At 38.6% G+C, this 25630-nt stretch overlaps 1 protein-coding gene across 1 annotated transcript in view; it reads left to right on the top strand.

Moving 5' to 3' along the window:
• The window catches only part of PRKCE (protein kinase C epsilon), a 693187-nt gene that overhangs the window by 424065 nt on the left and 243492 nt on the right, over positions 1–25630 (top strand). The window contains 1 exon segment of the mRNA XM_016423091.2: positions 5405–5534. Within this exon segment, the coding sequence (XP_016278577.1) occupies positions 5405–5534 (130 nt within the window).

Below are 25630 nucleotides of genomic sequence, written 5' to 3'. Positions count from 1 at the left end.
AGATTATCTGGTTGTAGCATGCATATAATTAAGGAGGATTTTCTGGTAAGATTCTTTTGCATATAAGTAAATACAATTTAGTAAAGTTACACATTTTTAGTAGGAAAAGGGTTAAAATGGGATAGTTTATAATTTCATAAAAGACATAAGTTATAGGAACAATAATAGCTAGCATTTACATAGTACTTTATAAATATTGTCTCATTTTATCTTCATAACAATCCTGGGTGGCATTATTATCTCCATGTAGCAAATGAGGAAACTGAGGCAGACAGTGGTTAAATCACCAGGAAGTATCTGAGGCTAGACTTGAACTCAAGTCTGTGTTTTATCCTTTAAAGAAGTTATGTATGGAGGTTTTGGAATTTTACAAGTTTGCTAAATGGTAGTGAGAAAGCCCCAAAGATGGGAAGTGACTTTTCCAAAGGTTCTCCTTTAGTAAATAATTCCAGGATTTCAAGCTATCATTTGAGTCTCTGGCTGCTAGCCCTAGGCTGTAACCATTGGCCCTCACACTCTATTTTGTGACTTTCACAAGCAAACAATGAGAAGAGAAGGTAGATATAGTAGAAATTATATGGATTTCTAAGTTTCTAAGGCACTGAAATACTTCACTAGGGGAAAAGGGTTAGAAAAACTCATCAGTATCCAGGATAAGTTTGAAATCTGAATTGTGGAAGAGTTAAATTATTGGCTTTCTTTCTTTCTTTCTTTCTTCTTTCTTTCTTTCTTTCTTATTCTTTCTTTCTTTCTTTCTTTCTTTTCTTTCTTTCTTTCTTTCTTTCTTTCTTTCTTTCCTTTCTTTCTTTCTTTCTTTCTTTCTTTCTTTCTTTCTTTCTTTCTTTCTTTCTTTCTTTCTTTCTTTCTTTCCTTCTTTCCTTTCTTTCTTTCTTTCTTTCTTTTCTTTCTTTCTTTCTTTCTTTCTTCTTTCTTTCTTTCTTCTTCTTTCTTTCTTTCTTTCTTTTCTTTCTTTCTTTCTTTCTTTTCTTTCCTTCTTTCCTTCTTTCCTTCTTTTCCTTCTTTCTTCTTTCCTTCTTTCCTTCTTTCCTTCTTTCCTTCTTTCCTTCTTTCCTTCTTTCTTTCCTTTCTTTCTTTCTTTCTTTCTTTCTTTCTTTCCTTTCTTTCTTTCTTCTTTCTTCTTCTTTCTTTCTCTCTTTCTTATCTTTCTCTCTTCTTTCTCTCTTTCTCTCTTTCTCTCTCTTCTCTCGCGTCCTCCCTCCCTCCCTCCCCTCCCTCCCTCCCTCTCTTCCTTCCTTCCTCTTCCTCCCTTCCTTCCCTTCCTTCCTTCCTTCCTCCTTCCTTCCTTCCTTCCTTCCTTCCTTCCTTCCTTCCTTTCCTTTCTCTTTCTTTCTTTCTGTCTTTCTTTCTTTCTTTCTTCTTTCTTTCTTTCTTTCTTTCTTTCTTTCTTTCTTTCTTTCTTTCTTTCTTTCTTTCTTTCTTTCTTTCTTTCTTTCTTTCTTTCTTTCTTTCTTTCTTTCTTTCTTTCTTTCTTTCTTTCTTTCTTTCTTTCTTTCTTTCTTCTCTTAGAATCAATATTGCATATGGGAGTTCAGGGGTTCTGGTTACTAGTCCTGTATGTCTCTGGACAGTTCATTCCCCCTGCCACCCCTCAAATTTGAGTTGTTTATCTATAAAATAGAAGTATTTGGAGTAGAAGATCTCAAAGGTCTCTTTTAGATCAGTGAAGGAAGTAAGAAAGGGAAAAGCCTTTTTTTAGGTGCTTTAATTGTGTGCTAAGCTCTATATAGATGAGTGCAAGGGTGAAGACAGTCTCTCTTCAAGGACCTTACATTCTAATGGTGGAGAACTAAGAATCAGCCTCTTTTGCTTCTCTCCCTTTATAAGTGTTCTTTCAGATTTGGCCTCTCTTATCCCTCTTCCCTTGAGAGTGGCTTTATATGTATGAAGAAGGAGATCACACTTATCACTGCCCATTCAAGTGAAGAAATCAGACATTTTCGCCCTTTCTTTCTTTGGCTCTCTTTCCCTTTCCCTTCCCCACTCTGTAACTTATTACTATTTCTTTGTGATTTCAACATCTTCCTTCCCTTATTGGTCTTGTTCAATTTTTCTTCATCTCTCTTTGTACATCAACCTGGGTTTCTCTTCCTCTTTTGTCTCTGTAACAGTATGCATGTCTCCCTCTGAATCTCTTTTTGGTCCAACCATCTCTCCTCCCTTTTCCAGTGGGATGAGAATATCTTTCCAACCTTACTGGAATTGACTCCTACCTTGCTCTTCTCACTCAATCAAGCAGGGCTTCTCAATGTTCCTCATACATTCCATCTTCCACTGCCATGACTTTGCAATGGCTGTTTCCATACTCAGAATATACCCCTTTTCTCACCACCACCTCATGAAATTTCTTTCCTCTAGAGAGAATTCAAGCCCCATTTTCTGTGTGAAGCTTTCCTTGAACCTCTTCCCCCAAACTCTAGTCCCCTCTCTCCCAAACAAATCTGTGTTTAACTCCTTTGTATAGCTTTGTATTTTTGACTTTATATTTATGCCATATATTCATGTTTCCTCATTAGAATGTCAGCTCCTCAGGAACAGGGATTGTTTCAATCTTTGTATTTGTATTTGAAGAACCTAGCAGTGCTTGTTAATTAGTAGGTGCTTAATAAATTCTTGTTGATTGATTAAAATAAAAGCACTGGTTTTCTGTGCCTTGAAGCCTGACCCCTGGGGGTTTGCATTCAAGGGGTTCAAGAGGATGTTGTCAGTAGTTCCTCTGTGTACAAGATTGTAGCTCATTTCTTGCTCTTCTCCCTTTGGCCACTCACCTGGTGCATGACACTGTCCTGGGGGAGTCATGGTATTACTAAGCAGAAGAATATATGGTTTACTTCACGGTCTACATAGTTAGGGCATCTGGGTGATGTAGTGGATAGAGTACTGGGCTTGGAAGCAGGACGACTCATCTTTTGAATTCAAATTTGGCCTCTGACACTTAATAGCTGTGTGACCCTGTCACTTAATCCTGTTGGCCTCAGTTTTCTAATCTGTAAAATGATCTGGACAAGGAAATGGCACACCCACTCTAGGATCTTTGCCATGAAAACCCCTAAGGGTTTCTGAAGAATTGGGCATGATTGAAATGACTATAGCAGTTATATATATTAAAAATGCATACTATTAGAAGAGGTTTACCTACTGCTTTAAGGCTTACAAAAGACTTCATAAACATCATCTCATTAGCTCTTGACAATGCCCCTTGAATAGATATTATCATCTGCATTTCTCATAACTACTACAGATATTATCTTCCCTTTTTTTGTCCAGGTGAGAAAACTATTAATAGGCTCTAAATTACTTATCCACACTCAACCAGTAAATACTACTTGCAAGATTTGAGCCCACACCTCTGCCAACTGTACCCTTTCCTCTACATACCATGTTGCCTTTGGGTCTAGAATCAAATACATACAAATAAGAAATAGGCAAACTGTTCATGAGTGGAATAAGTTGATAGAACTGAAAAACTCAGGCAAGGCCATACCTAGCCAGTGTCCCGCTTAGCTCAAAGCATATTTCATATCATCTAATCTTCAACAAGAGGGATGGCTTGATTTTTGCAATTTGCTATTATTTGCCTGGTTTCTGTTATGGTAGGTTAGCAACATGGAGCTATTGTGTGCATGTGGGAGTCTATGCTTATTTTTGGAGTTTCAACATTTTATCAGACAGCCCAAGCATAGAAGTCCTCCCTCTTCTTCTTTGTCTTAGAGTCTCAGAACATGTGGGAGAGATTTCCTTGCTCAGTCCAAATTGAGAAGACAGCAGACAGTTGGGGAAGTTACTCTCTGCCTTGTCACTTTTGCAAAGCCTTTGTTGTTATTGTTGTTCAGTCATTTTCAGTCATGTTCAATTCAGTCCATCTACAGTTGGTCCATGACCCAAGTTGGGGTTTTCTTGGCAAAGATACTGGAATGATTTACCATTTCTTTCTTCAGCTCATTTTCAGATAAGAAAACTGAGGCAAACAGGGTCATACAGCTAGTGTTTGAGGCCAGATTTGAACTCAGGAAGATGTCTTTCTGATTCTAAGCCCAGTTGCCCTATCAGCTCTGCCACTTAACTTGTTGTCTGTTTTGGAAAGGGCAATGACACCTCCTCAATCTATGATTGCCCCAGACCATTTTAAGGGAAGTAGAGGTAGTAAAGTTGTCAGGTATTTAGATTATCCAAAGAAGCAAAACATCATAGTTAAAGTAGAAAAAATACCCAAATACTCTTCAAAGAAAACTATAAATAATTGGACCGTTTATTTCCTTATAAAGCCAACATAGTGTAATAGCCTTGGACATGGAGTTAGGAGAAACGGAATTTAAACATGGCCTCAGATACTTTCTGGCTCTGTGACCATAGGCAAGTCATTTAATCTCTTCAGCCTCAGTTTCCTCATTTGAAAATGGGTATAGTAGTTTTTGTGAGTATCAAATAAGATTTCTTTTAAAGTTCTATTCAAACTCTAAAGAATTGTAAAAATATGAATTATCTTGATGATGACATATAATTATATATTTCTTTCTCATTCATTTTTTTCTTTGCTCCTCAGAAATTCTTTGGGCTTTTTTTTTTTTTGATAGATCAGAGGCAGTATATCATAATGGATAGAGTACTAGATTTGAAATCAGGAAGATATGAGTTCAAATTCTGCTTCATGTACTAGTACTAAGTCTCTCCCTGCCTGTTTTCTCCCCTATAAAATGAGGGACTAAGTGACCTCTAAGGTCCCTTCTAGCTCTAAATCTATGACTATAAACTGCCTTTCTGAAGGTCACAGAAAACCAAGATGTGACTCCAGTGCTCCCATCTTCCAGCCTATTTCCCTTTCCCTCATACCTTATAGTTTTCCATTTACTCTTTTTACGTAATCAATCTGCAGATTCCTATTGAACATTTATTTGTGCTGGGTACTGTCCAAGGTGCTGGGGATTTACCAAAGAAGTCTCAAATACTGGTCCTGCCTTCAAGGAGATTTTTGTCTAGTGTTTTTAGGGTTTAAGGGGGTGGGGAGGGAGAACAGGTGCAGAAGTTAAGTAACAACAGTGATAATCTCTAATTGTTTTGAATTTACAGTTTATAAGTGATATAGTTTAGAGAAAGGAACAGTTAGAGAAGTGCTTCTTGGAGGTGGTAAAACAAGATGGACCTTGAAGAAAAATGAATAGAAGGAAAAAATGCTTTGGGATCAATGAAGAACACACCAAGCAAAGGCCTAAGGCCAGGGAGAAGATGCCATCACAACTAGTTTACTAATCTGAGCCAGGATCTCCTTTGTACAATGACTGTGTTTTTCAGATAGAAAAACAAAACAAAATAAAGTGTTTGAATGAGAAGTATCACTGGAAGAGGAAGTCTTCTGACTAAGCCCTCTGTTCTGCCTTCCTTGTTGTAGGTGGGCTCCCAGCGGTTCAGTGTCAACATGCCCCACAAATTCAGTATCCACAACTATAAAGTTCCTACTTTCTGTGACCATTGCGGATCCTTGCTTTGGGGTCTCTTGCGACAAGGTTTACAGTGCAAAGGTAAGGAGTTTGGGGATGCTATACCCTAACACCCTCTTCCTCCCCACCAACATCCCTCCCCTTTTTGTCTTATCATGAAAAAAAGGTGATTATAGATTTGAACAAGGAAGCAAGGAAACTATATACTTTGTACCTAGTAACTGGTATATAAATATATATTGCCTTATTCTATTCATTGAATTTTTGTTGCTTTGAACAATCAGCAAGAGTTTGAGGAGGAGCAGCAAGATGGCTCAGTGGAATGAGAGCCAGGCTTGGAGAAGTTCCTGGGTTCAAATCTAACGTTTTTTACTTCCTATCTAAGTGACCCTGGTAAAGTCACTTAAACCCCCGTTGCCTAGCCCTCACTGCTCTTCTACTTTGAAACCAATACACAGTACTGATCCTAAGATGAAAGGTAAAGGTTTAAAAAAAGGAGATCATTGAGCTACCAGTGTCTGAAGAATCCTTTCCTAAGCACTATAGGTTGAAATACTGAAAAGATTTAAGGCATGGTCTCTATCTTTGAGAACATATGTTTTAGTTGGGAGCACCGAACAAACACATACATATACAATATTTCACAGTAGCATGCCAATGAAATTTAACAATGTAAATTGAGAACATAATTGTCAGGGTTCTGTGAGAAGAGTTGAAAGCTCAGAGGAGAGGGGCTGATCATGGAAGGCTCCCCAAAGAAGGTAGGTTTAAAGATGACTTTTGAAAGGGCATGATGACAGACATAATTTAAGGAATAGGTTTCCCTCCTTTGTTCCATGATGCCATCCAGAGACATCCTTGATAACTTTCAGCAAGTGGGAATGCTCAAGGATAGAAGTGACATCACTTGATGAAAGGATTTGGGGAGATTCTCCAGGGTTTAATTAATTCAATTCAATCCACCAAAATTTTGTTAGAATTTACTTGCACTTCCTTTAGGGCAGGACTTTTCTCTAGAAAATCAAATATTTTTAAAAAATAGTCAATGAATAATAAACATACTGGAATCTTTTATTCTCTACACTTTGTTGTCCTGACTAAGCCCAATATTGACAAAGAGCAGAGTAAACAACTTGCCTTGGGGTCTGGTATAGGGCTTTTGACAACCCGAAGTTCTTCCTGAAACAAAGACCTGTCTTTGCAAACATTAATATTCTTCTGCTGATACTATATGGCTTTAAATCATGGGAATGGGGAACTCCAGAGAATATGGTAGGTTGTTAAAGGGGCAGCGATGAGGTATATGATGGAAGGGAGCATATTGTGACTTATTACCAATGAAAAACTGCACAGGAGAGACAGCTTCAGGGTGCTGTCAGAATGATGAATGACAAGATAGGAGGTAGGTCAGTGATATAGTGGGAGTAATAGATGACCACTGAAGAGCTCCTGTCCTCTATTGCTATCCACACAGCATTAGGAGATCTGGAGGAAGGCCTATATCTCAGGGTGTTGGGGAATGCCCATTAGAAGATTTATGGGAGGTCATTGACTACAGTCACAAAGACAAGGAGCAAGGAAAAGAAAGTATAGATAAGGCTATGAGCCTCGCTGATAGAGGGAATACGCATATTGATTAAGTGAAAGTTTCAGAACATTAGTTTCTCCAGTTCTAATGGTTGGTCCCATTTTACCATTTGATTTTTCCACTGGATCCTACATCTATTAGCTCTAGGATCAGAATTGCCCCTGAGGTCACAGGTGTTTAGTTCTTTGCTAAAAACTGACCTCTGACATTCTGTCTGAATCTTACTTCCAGAAGATTAATTTCTTCAGGAGCTTTTATGAAAGAGTGCCCTGATGGCCTGCTATAGCTCATCCTCAGGCCAATGCCTTTGACCCTCTCTACACAATGTGGAAAGGGGAAAAGGGAAGGCAATGATAGTAACAGTTTTTATATATCCTGGGAAAATTCTGATCTTCTATGAGACAAGAGTCCTCAAAGACCAGCTGTCAAACAACCAATTACTCAAGTATTTACAGTACTCCTATGTGTTAGGCACTATGTTAGGTTCCATAGGGGTCATAGAAAAATTATAAACAGTGTCAATGGCTACAATGGAGGCCTTAGTCAAATGGGGACATAAGACATATAAAACTGTCAGAACAATATGAGAAAAGATAAAGTGGGAAGTTGTGTTGCCCAAATTCTAGGAGCTATAGAAATTCAGAGAAATGAGAAAATAATATGGGTTGAGATACTCAGGAAGACTTTCTAGAGGAAGTAGGACCTGAGCTGGGCTTTTAAAGATGAATAGGATTCAAATGGATAGATTTGGCAAGAAGGAAGAGTGGCATTCTAGGAAAGGGGAACTAGAGAAACAAAATATCAGAATTAAGAATGAGCAGGGTGAGTTAATTTGTTGTTGTTGAGTTGTTTTAAGTCATGTCAAACTCATGACCCCATTTGGGGTTTTCTTGACAAAGATACTGGAGTGGTTTGCCATTTCCTTCTCCAGATCTTTTTACAGATAAAGAAACTGAAGCAAATGGGGCTAAGGTGCTTCCCCAGGGTCACATAGCTAATAAGTGTTTGAAGCCAGATTTGAACTCATGAAGATGATGAATCTTCCTGACTCCAGACTTTATCTACTGTGCTACTTAGCTCATTGGGACATAAATGAGACCAGTATGATTAAAGCATAGGGTGTTACAATGACTTTGAAATCTAAGGAACTCAATTCAAATTATGACTTTTATAGATTTACCTTTATGACTTTGAGTGGGTCATTTAACTTGTGAATTCCCAATATCTTCATCTTAAGGATGTAAAATGAAGGTGCAGGAGTAGATGACCTTTTAAATCCTTTCTAAATCTTTATTAAATATGTCAAGATCTTTAGTTTTTAAGAGTATCCTCCCCCTCCTTCCCTATCCAGGGATCTAACACATGTAATAAAGAATAAAGAAAAAGAAAGACAAAGCAGTTGGAGAAAATTGACCAACACATTGCCCCAGTGTGACAGCATATGTGTGCAATGTTCTAGACTCATAGTCCCCTGACTCTTCAAAGAAGGGAAAGAAGTGTATTTTCTCATCTTTCCTTCAGGGAAATCCTTGGTCATAATTACAGTGTTCAGATTCTTTTGTGCTATTGTTTTCACTTACATTTTTATAATTATTGTATCACTTGCTTTCCTGGTTCTGCATACTTAAATCTGCACCAATTCATATAAATTCTTGTGCTTTTCTGAATTTTTCATACTCACAATAACTATGGCATCGTGATATTCTATTTTATGCATCTCAATTTATTTATCCATTTTCAGAGTGATAGTTCTCTATGGCAAGGCTCAATAGAGCGAGAAAGAGCAGATTGCAGATGGCCACAAAATCTAGGGAGATGAGTTTAGATTGGATGGGGCAGAAAACAGGAAACCTGTTCATGTTTCTAAGCAGAGTGATGAGTCAAGGCAAGTTAACAAGCATTTATCAACTGCCTACTGTGTCCCAGGGGCCATGCCAAATAGATAACCAAGTGCTATGAACACAGTAATGGGCAAAAACAGTTCCTGCTCTCAAAGAGCTCACATTCCAAAGGGGAAACAACAAGCAGATAGTCATATAGGAATACAAGATCTATGCTAGATAAAGAGGGCATAATCTCAGAGGCAAGTCACTTGCATTGAGGGGGAAAAGCCTCTTCTAGAAAGTGGGTTTTACTAAGACTTGAAGGTAGCCAGGAAGTAGAGACTAGGAAGGATGGCATTCCAGGCATAAAGGATTGCTATAGCAAAGGCACAGAAATGTGAAATTGAGAGTCTTGTATAAGGATGAGCAAAAGAGATCAGTGTCCCTCCCCTCCCCTCCTCTCTTCTCTCCTCTCCTCTCCTCTTTCTCCATTTTGATTGCCATGCAACACACTTCCACATTGGTCATTGTTGCAAGAGCACACTCATACATAACCAAACCCCCCAAATAAAACCATAAATACACTCATGTGAAAGACAACTCCAACAGTTCTTTCTCTGGATGCAGTTTCCTCATCTGCAAAATGGGAATAATAATATCATCTACCTCCAAGGGTTGTTTTGAGAATCAAAATGGGATAACATTTGTAAAGTGCTTTAAAAATCTTAAAGTGATACATAAACATAAATATAGATACTATATATAATTGTGATGTATTATGATATATAAATATATATTTTTATAAAGATATATATAATAAAGATATATGTGCATGTGATTAATTATTAAGAAATCCTGCATTTTAATGTGTGACCAGATAAAGGTTTGATTTTGAGCCCGCCTGGAAATATATGCATTTAAATGGGCCATGTGCAATAGATCCCAAGTAACGATTCTCTGATTGTCACATTTCCCATATTATAACAGGTCACCAATAGAATAGTTCCGTTTTATGTTATGAGTGCTTTCCAGGTCCTGCTCATATCATATCAGCCCTTTTATCTCCTTGCAAGGTCTGCCCAAATCAAGATTCAGCAGTCTCGCTTCCTTCTTCCTTCTCTGGCCCCACAGAATATCTGCTGCTGCTCACACGTGTGCACATTTCATAACTCAGCAGTCCAGAGGCTTGCAGGCAAAGGACCAAGGACAAAAGGATCCAGAAACCCCTCATGTCCTGGTTGTCTTCATCTTTCTTTCCGTTAAGCCCTGCCCCTGAAGGAATTCTTCCTTGTCTGTAGGAAGACAGCGGTCCCCAAACAGTGGAGAAGTTTCCTTCTCATTATTAAAGTGGGACTTCCTGTTTTTCCTCACTTTCAGTTCCCAGGTCCCCTGTTTACCTTCCCAGGAAATCGACTTTCTCAAGGGAGTTATTGTTCCCAAATGGTCCCAGCCCTTCCCTACCTCCTTAATGGGCCACATTCGGCTGAGAGATGAATTTGATTCTTTAATCTCACCTACCTCTTTTTATTGATCATTTTCTTTCCATTGAAGCGTTGTTAACCAGAATCTCAGAAACTAAGAATTTTAGGAATCTTAAAAATAATAAGTCTTGGGGTAGCTAGGGAGCAGAGTACATAGAATGCTAATTCTGCATTTAGGAAGACCTGGGTTCAAAACTGGCCTCACACAATTAGTGCCTGGGTGACCCAGGACAAGTACCTAAACTCTGTTTGCCTCAGTTTCCTCAAGTATAGAATGGGAATGATAATAGCACCCACAGGATCAAATGAGATACTATTTGTAAAGTGCTTAGCACTGTATTTGGCACATAATAAGCACTGTATAAATGCCTAATATAGTAGAGTGACTCGTACAAGGTCATGCAGCAAATAAATGACTGAGCTGGAATTAGAACCCAGATCTGCCAGATGTCCTGTGGTTCTACTACAGCACCATGGTACCTGGGCTGTCTGTGTGTACTTCTGAAAAGTCACTCATTAATTTCTCTTTAGGGGGAGAATATATCCAGCTATCGAAAGGGCATATATGTGTGTAGGTGAAGAAATGCTCTTTCTTTCCATTAGTCCTATAAATGAAGGGTCCACCTAAGCAGCTAAGTCTTTCTTCCTTGTTCGGTCATGTCTGACTCTTTGTGATCTCATCTGGGATTTTCTTTGTCTTTAAAGCTTCTGCAGTGGCTTGCCATTTTTTTTTCCAGCTCGTTTTTACAGATGAGGGAACTGAGGCAAACTTGATTAAGTCCTTTGCCCAAGGTCACACAACTGAGGTTGGAATTTAACTTAGAGCTTCCTGACTCTAAGTCCAGTATCCTATCCACTGTATTATCTAACTGCTAGCCAATAGATGCTTATTGACTGACTCATTGATTTATAGGATGTCCTGAAGGTTACACATTGAATCCACTCCCTCTATGAATTATATGACTGTGGATCAATAACAAAATCAATACCAAGAAGCTCTCCAAGGTGCCATCAACCTGCCCTCTTTCTCCCTTGAGCCATACTTTGTTCTCTCTAAATTTCTCAAGGATTATTTAGCTTCTTAGAAATCTGCCTCAGTGATTCTCAGAGGCCTTTGCACAATTTCTTGTTCTTTTATTTTTTAAACCAGAGATGATTTCTTAAAAGTGAGTCATCCTTCGGCTGGACAGTGAATCAGTCCCAGACCCTAATTCATCTGAGTTTTATTTTCCATGTGACATGTTGAAGCATTGTAATATTGCAGCTCCTTAAACACACACATACACACATTCAAAATCATTATTTTTGCTCTCATCCTAAATTAGATATTCAATCTCCACTTGGCCTCCCTCTTTTCTTTTCTGCTGGCACACCATCACATATCATGCACAGCTGCCATGAAGGTTTTAGAGAGCAGAGATAAACAGAAAAGGAAAAACAGACAATGGCTCACAGGGTAGGGGCTGCCAAGCATCTTGGTCTTCTTTGTCCCCATCACATACAAAAGCAGGAGAGTCTTTTCATCGCTTTGGTTTCAGTTCCACATGAGAACTCTGAGACTGAATGTAAGAGGTTTAGAAGGTATGCCAAGAGAAGGGTCTTTGCCCACACTGGTTTAGAATCTTGGTGTGACTCAGTATTTTTGCAGAGGTGATTTTTATATTATATAAAATAGGAAGACATTTCCCCTAGAACAGCATTGTTTTTGATGGGGGACTTGCAAATCCCATTAACAAAGAATGGATCTCTCTCTCTGGTCTCCTTCCTTGAGAAAAGAGACCAGGAGAGTTGTACCTCTTGCTTATAATGGGAATTGTATCTTCTTTCTGACTGGCCCAAAAGCTTGACCTTAGGACATCCCCTGTTAGTTCCCATTGATTAATATTTCAGAAGAGGAGACGGACTCAGAGATCTCAGCTCCTCTCTGATTATTTCAGATGTGTATCTGCTGGGACCTTGCTGGAAAAGTGAGCACAAGCTTCCCCAGACATGTGGCTCACAGCTCAACTCAATATTAATTTTCCATACTACCTTTCCCATATTATTGCTCCCAGACTTGTTTCATTTATTTAGTTATAAGACTCTGTCTATAAAACTTCCATGTATCAACCGTCAATATATCAATGAATGAGTTTCAGATGGGGCAGCTAGGTGGTGCCATGGACAGAGCACCTGGCCTGGAGTCAAGAAGACTCATCTTCATGAGGTCAGATCTGGCCTCAGTCACTAGCTGTACAACCCTGGGCAAGTTGCTTAACCCTGTTTATCTCAGTTTTCTTATCTGTAAAATGAGTTGGAGAAGGAAATGGTAAACCACTCTAGCATTTTTGCCAAGAAAACTCCAAATGGAATCATGGAGAGTTGGACACACCTCAACCACATCAAAGAGTTTTGGATCTTCCTTGTTTTAGTGATTAAGTTAACAGGGATATTTTCACAGAATCCCAGAGATGAAAGAGACACTAATGGACATCTAATCTTACCCCAAACTGAACAAAAATACTTTCTATAACATATGAGAAATTCATCCTTTTCTTAAAAGTCTCAAATAGAAGGTACTTAAGCTCCTGAGGCAGCCTGTTCTACTTTTGGACAAATCTAATCACTGGGGAGTTTCTTCTTACATTAAGTCTAATTGACCTCTTCATATTCTTTTTTTCTTTTTTAAACCTTCTTCTTCTGTCTTAGAATCAATACTGTGTATTGGTTCCAAGGCAGAAGAAGAGTGGTAAGGACTAGATAATTGGGGGTGAATGACTTGCCCAGGGTCACCCAGTTTGGAAGTGTCTTAGGCCAGATTTAAACCCAGGACCTCCCATCTCTGGACCTGCCTCTCATTCCTGATCCCTTTATAACTTTTACTCATTGCTCTCAGTTCTTCATTCTGGAGCCAAGCAGAAGTCTAATCACTTTTCAATGTGACACTTATTAAAATAGGATTATAGATCTCAAACTGAAAGGAGATCTTAGAGGCCATCTAGTCCAACCCTTTCATTTTGCAGGGGAAAAGACTGCTAGGATCCAGATGAAGTGTCTTGCCCCAAAAGGCAGCTATAATGTTCCCCCCAAGTTTTCTTCTGGATCACTAACCATCATTCCTTCAATATAGCCTCATACTTGAGATCTTCACCCTCCTGGTTGCCTTCCTTTGCATCATTTCCAGCTTATGACTTTACTGAAATGTGTCTCCCAGAACTAAACATAATATTTCATGTGTGGTCTGACCAGGGCAGAGTAGGCAGGGCCATCACCTCCTTAGTCCAGGGTAATTTAGGAATAGGAAAGAAGAGTGTGACCCAATGGAAAGGAAGTCCGAGAAACTTGGTTCAGATCCAGACTTTTCCAAGTATTAACTCACTGTAATTTGACTGCTTTGGCCCTCATTTTAGCCCCTGAATACATTTTCCACCCCTGGTATTTTTTTCTCAAAGCCTCCATGCTTTTATTTTAGTATCTGACTACTCAGTGTTATTTTTTAAATTGAATTTTGCTTGGTATTCACACAACAAAATAAATATTTTTGGTAGTCATTTCATCAGAAAATTGAGTTTGTCAGAGCGTTCTCTGTTTGTTTGGTGGGATTTTTTTTTTTTAACAATGCAGTCAACACTGATCTACAGCATGGTCGAGAGTGAATTGCTGTGGTTACTCTCATATTTTTATTAACTATGAGTCATTATTTCTGCTAAGGGAAACCACCATACTACTAATTTCATTTTACAACCTTGACATTATCCTGATTCCTCGTTCTCTCTCAGTTCAGTTTGTGGACTGGGCCAGCTGGTCTCCCCTAGTAGTTTAGGTTCAATAACAGAAACAAAATGAGGTCCTTGCAGGTCATTGAACAAGTGGGGAAAGGAGGGTTACTTAGGCTAGCAGGACAAAGCTTTCCATCAAAGATATTTAGTAGGGATACGCTACTGGTTCAGCCAAGCACAGCTTCCTGGGATTGATTTTGCTGTGGGGACACAGACAGGTAATTCATAGAAGGAGGGGGACCTCTTGAAGGCTCTGTGTCCTCAGCCACTCAAGAAGTTATATGAATAACTCAGTTAGTCAACAAGCATCTACCATGCTTGGAGGATACAAATACAAGAAAAAAAAAGACAATTCCTGTCCTCAAGGAGATTACATTCTAATGGAGGTAAGACAACAAGTAAAAGGGAGCTGATATAGGATAAGCTGCTCCCAGGAAGTCCAGAGAATGAAGGATGACTAGTCTGGACTTCCTTTCAAAATGGAGGTCCTGAGAGGAACTCACCAGTGTCAACAACTTGAGTCAATCAAGTCTAAAGCAGAGTCTTGGCACCCCTTAAGAAAAAGGACCAACCTAACTTGTGTAGGGTAGGACCCTAGAAAAAGCTAGCCCAGTGGACATGGCAAAGCCCTCGAAAACTGTGTCATTAGAATTTGTACCCCAGGACTCCATTTCCCAGAATCCTACTTTCACCCTCACATTAGGTCCCTCTGGAGATAAAGTTTCTGTAACCCCACCCTCTATGCTCTTCTCCCGCTAATACTGTCGGGAAAACTTCTCTTTACTCAGGTTTTTACTCTTGTTCTTTTTATCTCCTCTACTTCAAGTGATTATTAATAAATCTTATAAAATATAATACTTGGAATTATTGGATATTAATTTTAATCTTAAAAACGTTTTTCCTTTCTTACCCCACATACCCAATCCATTGCCAATCATTGTCATTTCTGCCTCCATAATTCCTCCCATACTCATAGTACTACTGACATAACTACCCTCCTAGTTCCTGCCTTCATTAACCCTCAACTCAGACTATTGCAACAGACTCCTAACTTTCTGTCTCAACCCTCTCCCCATCCGATGCGTTCTCCCCACAGGTGCAAAAGTGATTTTTACAGAAGTTCAGATCTGACAGTGTCACTCCCCTACTCATGAAACTCCAGTCCTTTCCTATTGTTTCTAGAATAAAATATAAAACAATTTCAAAAATTTATAAAAACATAAACTGCTTGGCTTGACTTTGAAAACCTACTTTTCTGGGCTTGTTATTACTTTGCTCCCTTTTGTATTCCTGACAGTCCAGGCCAAGTGGCCTTTTCTCTGTTCTTGGTCTATGACATTCTGACCCCTGGGGCCCGTGCCTTTGGGTTGGCATACTCCCATGCCTTCAATGCACTCCCTCCTTGTCTCAGTCCTGTAGAATCCTGTATTCCTTCAAGACTGAATTCAAGCATTACATTCTACCAGATACCTTTCCTGACCTCTCCCTAGTGCCCTCCTCACCTAAGATGCTTTGTGTTTATTTTTAATTTGTGTAAAATATAAATTTATGTTTATGTGTATTCTGGGGTATATTTTTGTATGCATATTTATGTACATTTTGTCATCCCCCCCATTGAATATCAATTCTCTGAGGGGAGGAGTGTCACTCCTTTGTCTAGTATGTATTCCTAGTATGTACCAGAGCATTTGATACATTAATAGGCACTTTAAAATGCTTGTAGATACATTGATTATATTTAGAATTTGTCACTATTCAGAACACTGAGCTAAGCTTTGTTGGCGATTTTAGGAAATGAAGGCTCAATCTTTTCTTTTACTGAGGAGACAAGATGTATCCTCATGAAAGATTAAAAAATAATAAAAGATGCCAAAACTTTGAGAGGGTACAAAGGTTGTATCTGATTAAGGGCTAAATAAATGGTAAACTCAAGTGCTATAAAAGGTCAGTTTCAGGAGTGAGCGATCAGGGTGGGATTGGAGTGTTCAGGGAAGGCTCTTGAGTTGTGACTCAAAGGATAGGATGGGATTCAGAAAAGGCATTTCAGATAGGGAGAAAAAGACATGAGCAATGTCATTAAGGAAGATGGAACACACTGTGTTCACAGCAAAATGATGGAAGTTGGTTGCAGCTGCCTTTGATGATTCAGAAAGCACTCTGAGTTCTCCTTTGGCCTTGGCATCATCATTGAAAACAGGTAGTTGATGAGGAAAGAAACCAATGGATAGAGTGGTGGCTCATGCGATGAAGGGGAGCACATGTTGACTATATTTTCTCAAGGAAGCTCTGAATGACTGATCTCCATGGGTTCAAGACAACTCTTTTAAGGCATTGAGGTATTATACTGCCACTGCAAATCCATGATAATCACTGTCTCTGCCTCTAGATGTTTTTAATCTGAGCTTCCCCAAGCCCCTTTTGCCTCCTCCCTTAGATGAGATCACATAACTTTTTTTTTTTAACCCTTACCTTCTGTCTTGGAGTCAATACTATATATTGGCTCCAAGGCAGAAGAGTGGTAAGGGCTAGGCAATGGGGGTCAAGTGACTTGCCCAGGGTCACACAGCTGGGAAGTGTCTGATGCCAGATTTGAACCTAGGACCTCCCATCTCTAAACCTGGCTCTCAATCCACTGAACTACCCAGCTGCCCCCAGATCACATAACTTTTGCACATTATTATTTTGTTTTTTTGGCCAGAAGTGTCTGACATACTCTCTTGGTGGCCTTATGTGATAACACTCATGAGACCTGGGAAGTAAAAGTCTTCTGGTTTGTGGTTAGAGTGGATGGAATTTTTAGCAGAATGAAATAGTAGAGGATCAGCTTTCATTCAAGTTCTTCTCACTGATATCAAGTCAGCATGGAGCTGGAGAATGAATATTGGATTTACAACAGTAGACAATTTGGAGGGTAGGATCCATTTTTTCAGATCTCAGATCTGTTCCTTACTTGAGGAAATCACTTGACCTCTGTGGTCCTTAGTTTATTCATCTGCAAAATGACAGAGTTTGAGTTGATTGTCTTTAACTTCCTTTCCAGCTCTCAACCTGTGATTTTGTAATCCTATGATAACAGTGATCTCTTGGCTTTGACAAAATCTGCAATAGTCCTGAAGCCCTCCATATTAAAAAAAATCTTAGCTTTGATCTTAGCTCTAGAAGATATGAAAATATAGAGACAAAGTCATTAGGGGAAATGGTGATTATTAATAGCTTATGGCACCAATATTTCCTTGTATGATAAAATGGGAAAGGTGGAGAGGAGAAGGTAGGAGGGAAAGGAGAGAGAGGGAGAGAAAAGGAAGAAGAGAAGAGAATATAAGGAAAGGAGAGGAGAGAATGGGAGAGGGGAAGAGAGGGTGGAAGAGAAAGGAGAGGGTGATAGAGGGAAGATAGAAAACAAGAAGGAGGAAAAGGAGAAGAGAGGTATAAAGATAGGTGATAAAAGTGGCATAGAGGGGAGAAGTAGAGAGGGAAAGGTGAGGATAGAGGCAGAGACAGAGAGGGAGAGAGGGAATAAGGAAGGGGGAGAGAGAGGGGGAAAGAGAGAAAGGGAGGGAAGAAGTGGGGGAGAAGAGAGAAAGAGAGAGAAGAAGTGGAAGAGGAGAGAGAGAGAGAGAGAGAGAGAGAGAGAGAGAGAGAGAGAGAGAGAGAGAGTCACTCAGCTTTGCCATCCTAGTCATCTTCCTAGTCAATTTCCAAGCCTTGTTAATTCCACCTCCAAAGCATTTCAACTACTTCCTCCTTTTTCTATTCATACAACTGCTGCTCTGTTGCATGTTCTCATCACTTTTCTCTTGGACTATTAGACAATAGCCTCCTAATTGGTCTTCCTGACTCCAGCTTCTCCCGTTTCTACTCCATCCTCCAAAGAACTACCAAATTTACCCAAGAACTGTACAACTTTGTCACCTCGATGCTCAGAAAATTCTAAGGGCTCCCACTTGCCTCTATGAGAAGATACAAGTTTATCCCCATTTGTCATTAAAGCCTTTCTGAAATGGCTGCAGCCCACTTTGCCAAGCTTATTGCTCATTATTCCTCTTCATGTACTGTGTGTTTCTGCCAAAATGGCCACCTGCTGTTCCTCCAACTAGGTATTTCATTGCCTTTCTCAATCCCTCTTCACCTCTGTTTGGTAGAATTCCCAGCTTCCTTCAAAGCTCTGCTCAAGTACCATCTCCTACATGAAGCCTTTTCTTATCCCTTCAGGTACTAAAAGGCACCCATTGCCCCATGATTTGTACCCACATTGTAATTATTTATATATGTAGGAGTTGTTTTCCCCCTTAGAACTTAAGCTTCTTTAAGGAACAGACTGTTTTTGTCTTTTGTCTTTCATTTCCACAATAAACACAGTTATGGAGCTTCTTTTGTGCTCCTCAAATGAGCAATCTGTCCTCAAGGAGCCAATAAAGGAGGTCATTCTAATAGAGGATGACCACATATTAATATGACATGAAGTAAAACATGTTTAGGGCTACTGAGAGATCTAAGCAAAATGCTATCAGAAATTTGAGGTGGGAGAGAGAGACCACTCTCCATCCAGGGAAGTCCGGGAAATTTTCCAGAAGTGTCAGCCCCTGAGCTATTTTCACAATTATTCGATCACATGACTCATTTTCATTAATGTGTGTCCAGGGAAATTCAACACTTCCCCTCTCCCCCATTTTAAGTGATGTTGCTTTTTCTCCCAGGAAGTAAAAAAAAAACCCAAACTTTAAAAAGCAAAGATTTTTGTTGCAGTAAGCCTTGAAAAGTCACTTCTCCAACATGTAGATTGAATGTATGAACACAAGAGGGCACTGATGGTTCAGTTATATAGTCATATGGGTAATTTTTGAGAATATTTTCATTCTAAAAGGAACTCTGGGTCCATGGGTCTGCTGGGCTAAGCATTTTGTAAAATTTCCTAGCCTTACAAAACTATTTCAGTGAGTTGTAATAATTTCCCTTCTTAAAAAAAAAAAAAAGAGTATCTGTCACTTCCTGATCAAATTTCTGGTGATGAAGTTCCTTTAACTCAACTCCTCGGATTCTCAGGCAATAGTCACATGGTCAATATTGTGGGGCTGTAGAAACCCTTTTCAGCTTTGTGAGACCTACAGAGTTCATTCCTTGCTCACACACTTAATGAACTTGGCATCATTTCCTTGCTGTCATGAAATATCAAGTAGGATCTTAGTAGGAGTATGTTGGAAATTATTTAACAACCAGCTTTCTCCCCAAAAAGTAAACAATAGACATTTTTAGGTCTTCTGGGTTAACATTTTCTCTGTTGCTTTCCTAAGTCTAGAAAATCAGTGGTATAATAGATCAAGCCCTGATTTGTAGGGTTTGCATATTTCTGAAAATGAAAGTTTAACAAACTGTGCAAGCTGGTATGAGCTGGTTGCAGCATGTCACTGAATCTCAGAGATCTGCATTCACCTTTTATTTTCCTCTTAACCCACAATCAACCAGCCATACATTCTGTACTATGTACTGGTCCTATGCTAGGTGTGGAGGATACAGAGACAAAAAAGAAACAACCTCTGCCCTTGGGAAACTTATATTCTGTCAGAGACAGCAAAACTTTAGAAGTATGAATAGATGCTTGTATATTATAAATGTTCATAATCTATCATTTTCATGGATATATTAATATAGATGAATAAAAATAAATACAAGATACTTAAGTAGGAGACAGAGAGGGAGGGCACTGGTAGTTGGGAGTGATTGGGAAAAGCTTCTCAATCATGGTACTTGAGCAGCATCTCAGAGGAAAAGAAAGATGCTCAAGAGAAGGAAATGAGAAAGGATGGCATTTTGTGGGAGGAATGTGAAAAAGGACAATATGTCTGGACCACAAAAATCTGGATTGATGGGTTTGTTAACAGGACATAATTAGGGGAAGAAGGGCAGCTGTTTCTGAGAGGAGGTAAGAACTAATCTCTGCTTCCATTAACCTGTAATCACATCCAATTACCTAGTGGGAATGACAATACTTATATAGGGAGTTTATTAAGAATAATTCAATTTCTTGGGACGACCCCAATGACAGTGTGAGAGGCTTTAGTGTTTTTTTTTTTCTATGAAACCAGATCTAAAGTATCCCGAGGGCAACTTGCATCTTGGTTTGAGAGGCATAATTCATTTCCTCCCCAAACTGGGTGGGTGGCTAATGTGTCCTCCCTGGTGGCCAGTGACCCAGTCATTCATGGGGAGCAGGTGGCCTGGTGCATGCCTAGTTGGTTATTTACTTGGTTATTTACCCCTCAGTTCCTGTTTTAACCCTTGGTGAGCCACGTTGGAGACATCCCCCCAATCAGCATGAAACAAGCAAGATGTATTTATGTATAATCACATTTCTATTTATATAATCACATATGGTTACATTGAGTCACAAAATTTTTAGAGTTGAATAGATTTCAATAACCATTTAATCCAACACATACTTAAAAAGGGTTCCCCCTTGATATACCTGACATATGGTATTAATATAGTAATAAACTAACATTGTATAGCACTTACAATGAGCCAGGCCCTTTGCTAAGTGCTTATAATTATTATCTTACTTGACCCTCACAACAATTCTAGAAGATAGTTGCTATTATTATCCCCACTTTACAGATGAGGAAATTGAGAATTAAGAGAATTTACAGAAACAGGCTAAATGTTTTGCCCAGAGTCACCCAGCTGATAAGTATCTGAGGCTAAATTTGAACTCAGGTCTTCTTTGACTCCAGGTTGGATGCTCTATCCACTGTCACTTAACTGTCCCTACTTGCATCTATGTAAAAGATCTCCAAGGAGAGGAAATCCATCATCTCTTGAGGTAGCACACACATCTCATTTTGGGACAACTTCTAATTGTTAGAAATTTATTCTGGTAAAATTAAGTTTAATTTTCTCCAATGGATAATATCTATTGTTATTACTACTCCTGTCCTTTGGGGCTAAGCAGAATGAGTCTAATCACTTTTTTTAGTGGTAATGAGGTGCTTCGGGGGATAGAGTCCTAGATTTGTAGTCAGGAAGACCCAAGTTCAAATTTTATCAATACATTTGATAAAAAGAATCAATGACATGTTCCTCAGTTTTGCAGATGACACCAAGCTTGGAGGGGAGAGTAACAGAATGGATAAGAGTTACTAAAGATATTAACTGTGTGATGTTGTATAAATCACTTAATTTTTTCTCTGCCCCTTCTTCATGTGTAAAATGAGGATGATAATACCAACTGACATTGTTGTGAAAATCAAATGAGATTATATTTGTAAAGCCCTCGGCACAGGGATAAATGCTTAATAAGTGCTCATTAATATATTTTATAACAATTCTTCACATGATATCTCTTAAAACCTTTTATGTCTAAGTCATGTATCCATTTTGATGTTATCTTAGTGTATGGTGTAAGGTGATGATCCATGCTTGGTTTCTGCCATATTGGTTTCCAGTTTTCCCAGCAGTTTTTGTCAAATAGTGAATTCTTAGACCATATACTTCCTGAGTCTCTCTTCTTTAGATTACATAGTTCATTATGCTTCCTCTCACATAACTTTGACTCAAAATCTTTTAACATATTAGTCTACTTCAAGGATGCTCTCCAATTTATCGGTGTCCTTAAAATGTAGCACCTAGAGCTGACTGGGGCAGAGTTCTGAGAAGTATTCATTCCTGGAAGCTGTAATTTTTTTGTTACTATTTATTTTTATTTAAAAAATACATAACATACCATAATATGTAATATAATAACATGATATGTATGGTTTGTTATAAATATGTAACAAATTATGATAAATGTGCTTATCAAAGAACAAATTCTCACATTAGCTAGGTCCAAAAATCTATGTCTTTTTCTTTTTTTTCCCCTCTTTAGCCCAAGATTACAATAGGTATTTTGGCTGTCATATCACACTGCTCTCTCATAATGAATTTACAATCTAATAAAATCCCAAGATCTCTTTTTGGACAAACTAATGCCTGCTCAAGGCCCTCCATCCCATGGAATATTTTTGGGACTCCAAGTGTATAAAATGTATATATTTATCACTATTAAATTTCATATTATTAGATTCAGCCCAATTCTCTAGTGTGTTAAGATTTTTTAAGTTCTTAACTCTTATCCATTATGTTACTTTTCCTTCCTAGCTTTGTGTCATCTGCAAATCTGAGGAACATGACACTGATGCTTTTATTCAAGGCATTGATAAAAATATTAGACAGCATAGATCCAAGCACAGATGTCTGGGGCACTTCATTTGAGATCTTCTGAAACATATATTCATCCATTAAGTCAAAGCTAATTCTTTGCACCTGTCAGTTCCACCAATTTCAATTCCAGTTGCATTACTCTATACCCTCTTCCCTTCCCTATTTTGACCCCCTGGTGGCCCAGTTCAATTTTACATTATCCTCTACTTTTGATTTCATTGTTCCAATAATAATAATAATAACAATAATAATAACCAACATTTACAGCACACTTACTATGTGCCAGGCACTGTGTTAAGCACTTTACAAATGTTTTCTCATTTGATTATCACAATATCCATGGAACACTATTATTATCCCTATTTTATAGTTGAGGAAACTGAGACAAATAGAGATTAAGTGACTTGTATCAGTGAGAACATACCATGTACACTCATTCTTTGTCCTCTCTTTCCTTAGCCAAATTCCTTGAAAAAATCATCTACATCTACATCTATTTCTTCTCCTTTCACTCTTCTCTAAATCCTCCTAAGCTTGGTTTCCAAGCTCATCATTCAGCTGCAAATTTTCTCTACAAAGTTACCAACCAGCTGTTAACTGACAAATCTAATGACCTCTTCTCGGTCTACCTCCTTTTTGGTGTCTCTGCAACATTTAGCCCAGCCGACCACTTCCTCTCTCCTCCTTGGGATGTGTAGCTCTACTTCCTTTTGATTCTTTCTTCTTCTCACTTTGATGCAGGACATTCATCCATCTTCTGCCCCCTAACTGTTCCTGTCCTCTAAGGTTTTCAATGAGACAATTCTACCTCCATTGGTAGACCTATGAGAACATCTCTCTCATCTCCTTCCGAACAACACTGTCACTGTTCTAGTTTAAGGACTCATCATCCCATGACTGAAGTATTGAAATAACTTTCCAATTGGTCACCCTGCCTTTAGATTTTCCCCACTCCAAACCATCTTCTACACAGCTGCCAAAATAATTTTTCCTTTGTGGGAAAAAAAAGTGGAGCCTATGTTAGCCCCTTACTTGATGAAATCCAATGGTTCCCGAGTACTTTTAGCATTTTCGAGCTTTTTACAATCTAGCTCCTTCCTACTTTTCCAAACTTCTTTTATGTATCTTCCTCTATTCATGCTACTATGCTACAATTTAGCTATGCTGGTCTACTGCTGTGCTCATGGATACCCCATCTCTTGCCTCTGTGTCTTTGCACTGACTGCTATGCCTAGAATACTCTTCCTCCAAACATTCAGCTTTTAGACTTCCAGTATTCTTTCAAGACTCACTCCTTGCTAAAACAAATAAATAAGTAAATGACTAAACAAACAAACAAATAAAATAATCCAATACTTCTCTCATGCCCCTCAGTATTAGTGCTATCCCCTCCAAACTGGGATCCTCCATCTACTTTAGATGTATCTTGCATGGTCTGACTTAGGTGTGTTGTTTTCCCCATTAGAACATAAGCTCAGGGGACAGGCTAGTGACTCAATGGATTGAGAGAGCCAAGTCCAGAGAGGAGAGATAGGTCCCAGGTTCAAATCTGGCTCCAGATACTTCCTATCTGTGTGACCCTAAGCAAATCACTTAACCCAAAAGAATTGCTCTTACTGCTCTTCTACCTTGGAACCATTACCTAGTATTGATTCTAAGATGAAATGGAAGGGTTTAAAAAAAAAGACAAAGAAAAACCAACATAAGCTCCTTGAAGTCAGGTTGTTTTTTGGTGCTCAATAAATGTTATTGATGGATTTTTTGTCTCCAGCACTTAGCAGAATATCTTCCACAAAGTAAATAATCATTGATTAATTGTTCCATCTTTTAATAACAGGCCTATTACATGTTAATATGAATAATATTTTTAAATTAAAAAAACTATATTTTCCAAAACAAAAATAGAGAGGAGTAGCATTGTTCCTACGTATTTTTGTAAATCTCTTTCATGTCTGACTTCAGACATTCTCCCATCTGCTTCTGCATCTAATCTGTTGCTTTGGTTGAAATATGAGAAGAAAATCTAGCCTCACACAGACACATTGTTGGAAATAATGGGAAAATAATGGAGTTAATAGGGAAATAATGGGAAAATAATGGAGTTAATAGGCAAATAGTATTATTATGAAATTTTCCCTGACATTATGAATCCTCTGGAAGGGTCTTGGGGAGGGACCAATACTTTGGTAGCTGCTGCCTTGGCTATATTACTATTTTCAGAGCCACCACTTAGAATTCATTTGGACGTCCCATGGAGGGGTTATGGTTAGCCATCCTTCCCTTTGGCAGAAAGGACTATAATTGGCCTCAGTCAGTATTCTCATCCAATGAAGCTACTTTCTGTTTTTATCACTCTAAACCTTTTCCTCAGCCAAGGCTGAGCCAGAAGGTGCAAAGAACTATGGGAAGATCATCCTTTGACCTCTTTAGAATGCTTCTCTTAACTCCTCTCCTTAACTCAGTGCTTAGCAATCCAAGGGCTTAATATGTGTTTTTTCCTTTGTTCATTTCTTCTGAATCTTAAACAAATGTTTTCTGAGCACTTCTTGACTATGAACTATCACTGCCTTCCCCTGAGTCCTCTCAGTTCTCTTGCCACCCAACGGATGGTCAGAAAGCCACCCTGCCTTAGACAATATGTCCCCAGATTGTCATTTCCTTTAACAGAAAAGGGATTGAAAGACTTTGTGAAAAGGAAACAATTTTAACCTCACCTCAGCTCTGGACAGATCAGCAGTTGCTGTGCTGGCTAGAGAATTCTGAGAAGACCTCGTGGCCTTTCTCCCAGTAACATATCACAACCTGGTCTCTGTCTCTGATCTCTTTCCATACCCATAAGACAAACATGCTCTTTTTATAATCCAGGTCCTGACGATCCATAGAGGGCAGCATAATATTCCCTCATTTATCCAGTGTGTGTGTGTGTGTGTGTGTGTGTGTGTGTGTGTGCGTTTGTGTGTGTGTGTATGTATTATATATATATGCATATATATATGTATATGTACCAACTCTCTACACAGACAGCTCAATGCAGAATTAGTAAGCAAAGAAAATAGAAATTTGAGGGCTTTTCCTCAGAAAACACTGGAGACCACCCAAAATAAGATATGTTTAAAAATAAATATATTATTTTATAGAAATATATGTTTTCTATTTAATTAATTAATTAATGTGTTTATTTCTTGTTTATTTTATTTATTATATTTTATATAATGCATATTTATTTTATATATATATATATATAAATAGTATATTTGTAATTGCAAAAGAATAGAGTACAAAGGATGAGCTTGTGAAGGGGGGATGCAGAGGAGGCAGCAGGTAGTCAGGA

The sequence above is a fragment of the Monodelphis domestica genome, chromosome 1 (assembly GCF_027887165.1).
Source record: "Monodelphis domestica isolate mMonDom1 chromosome 1, mMonDom1.pri, whole genome shotgun sequence".
Lineage (NCBI taxonomy): Eukaryota > Metazoa > Chordata > Mammalia > Didelphimorphia > Didelphidae > Monodelphis > Monodelphis domestica.
This window is presented reverse-complemented; position numbering and strand designations above follow the sequence as displayed.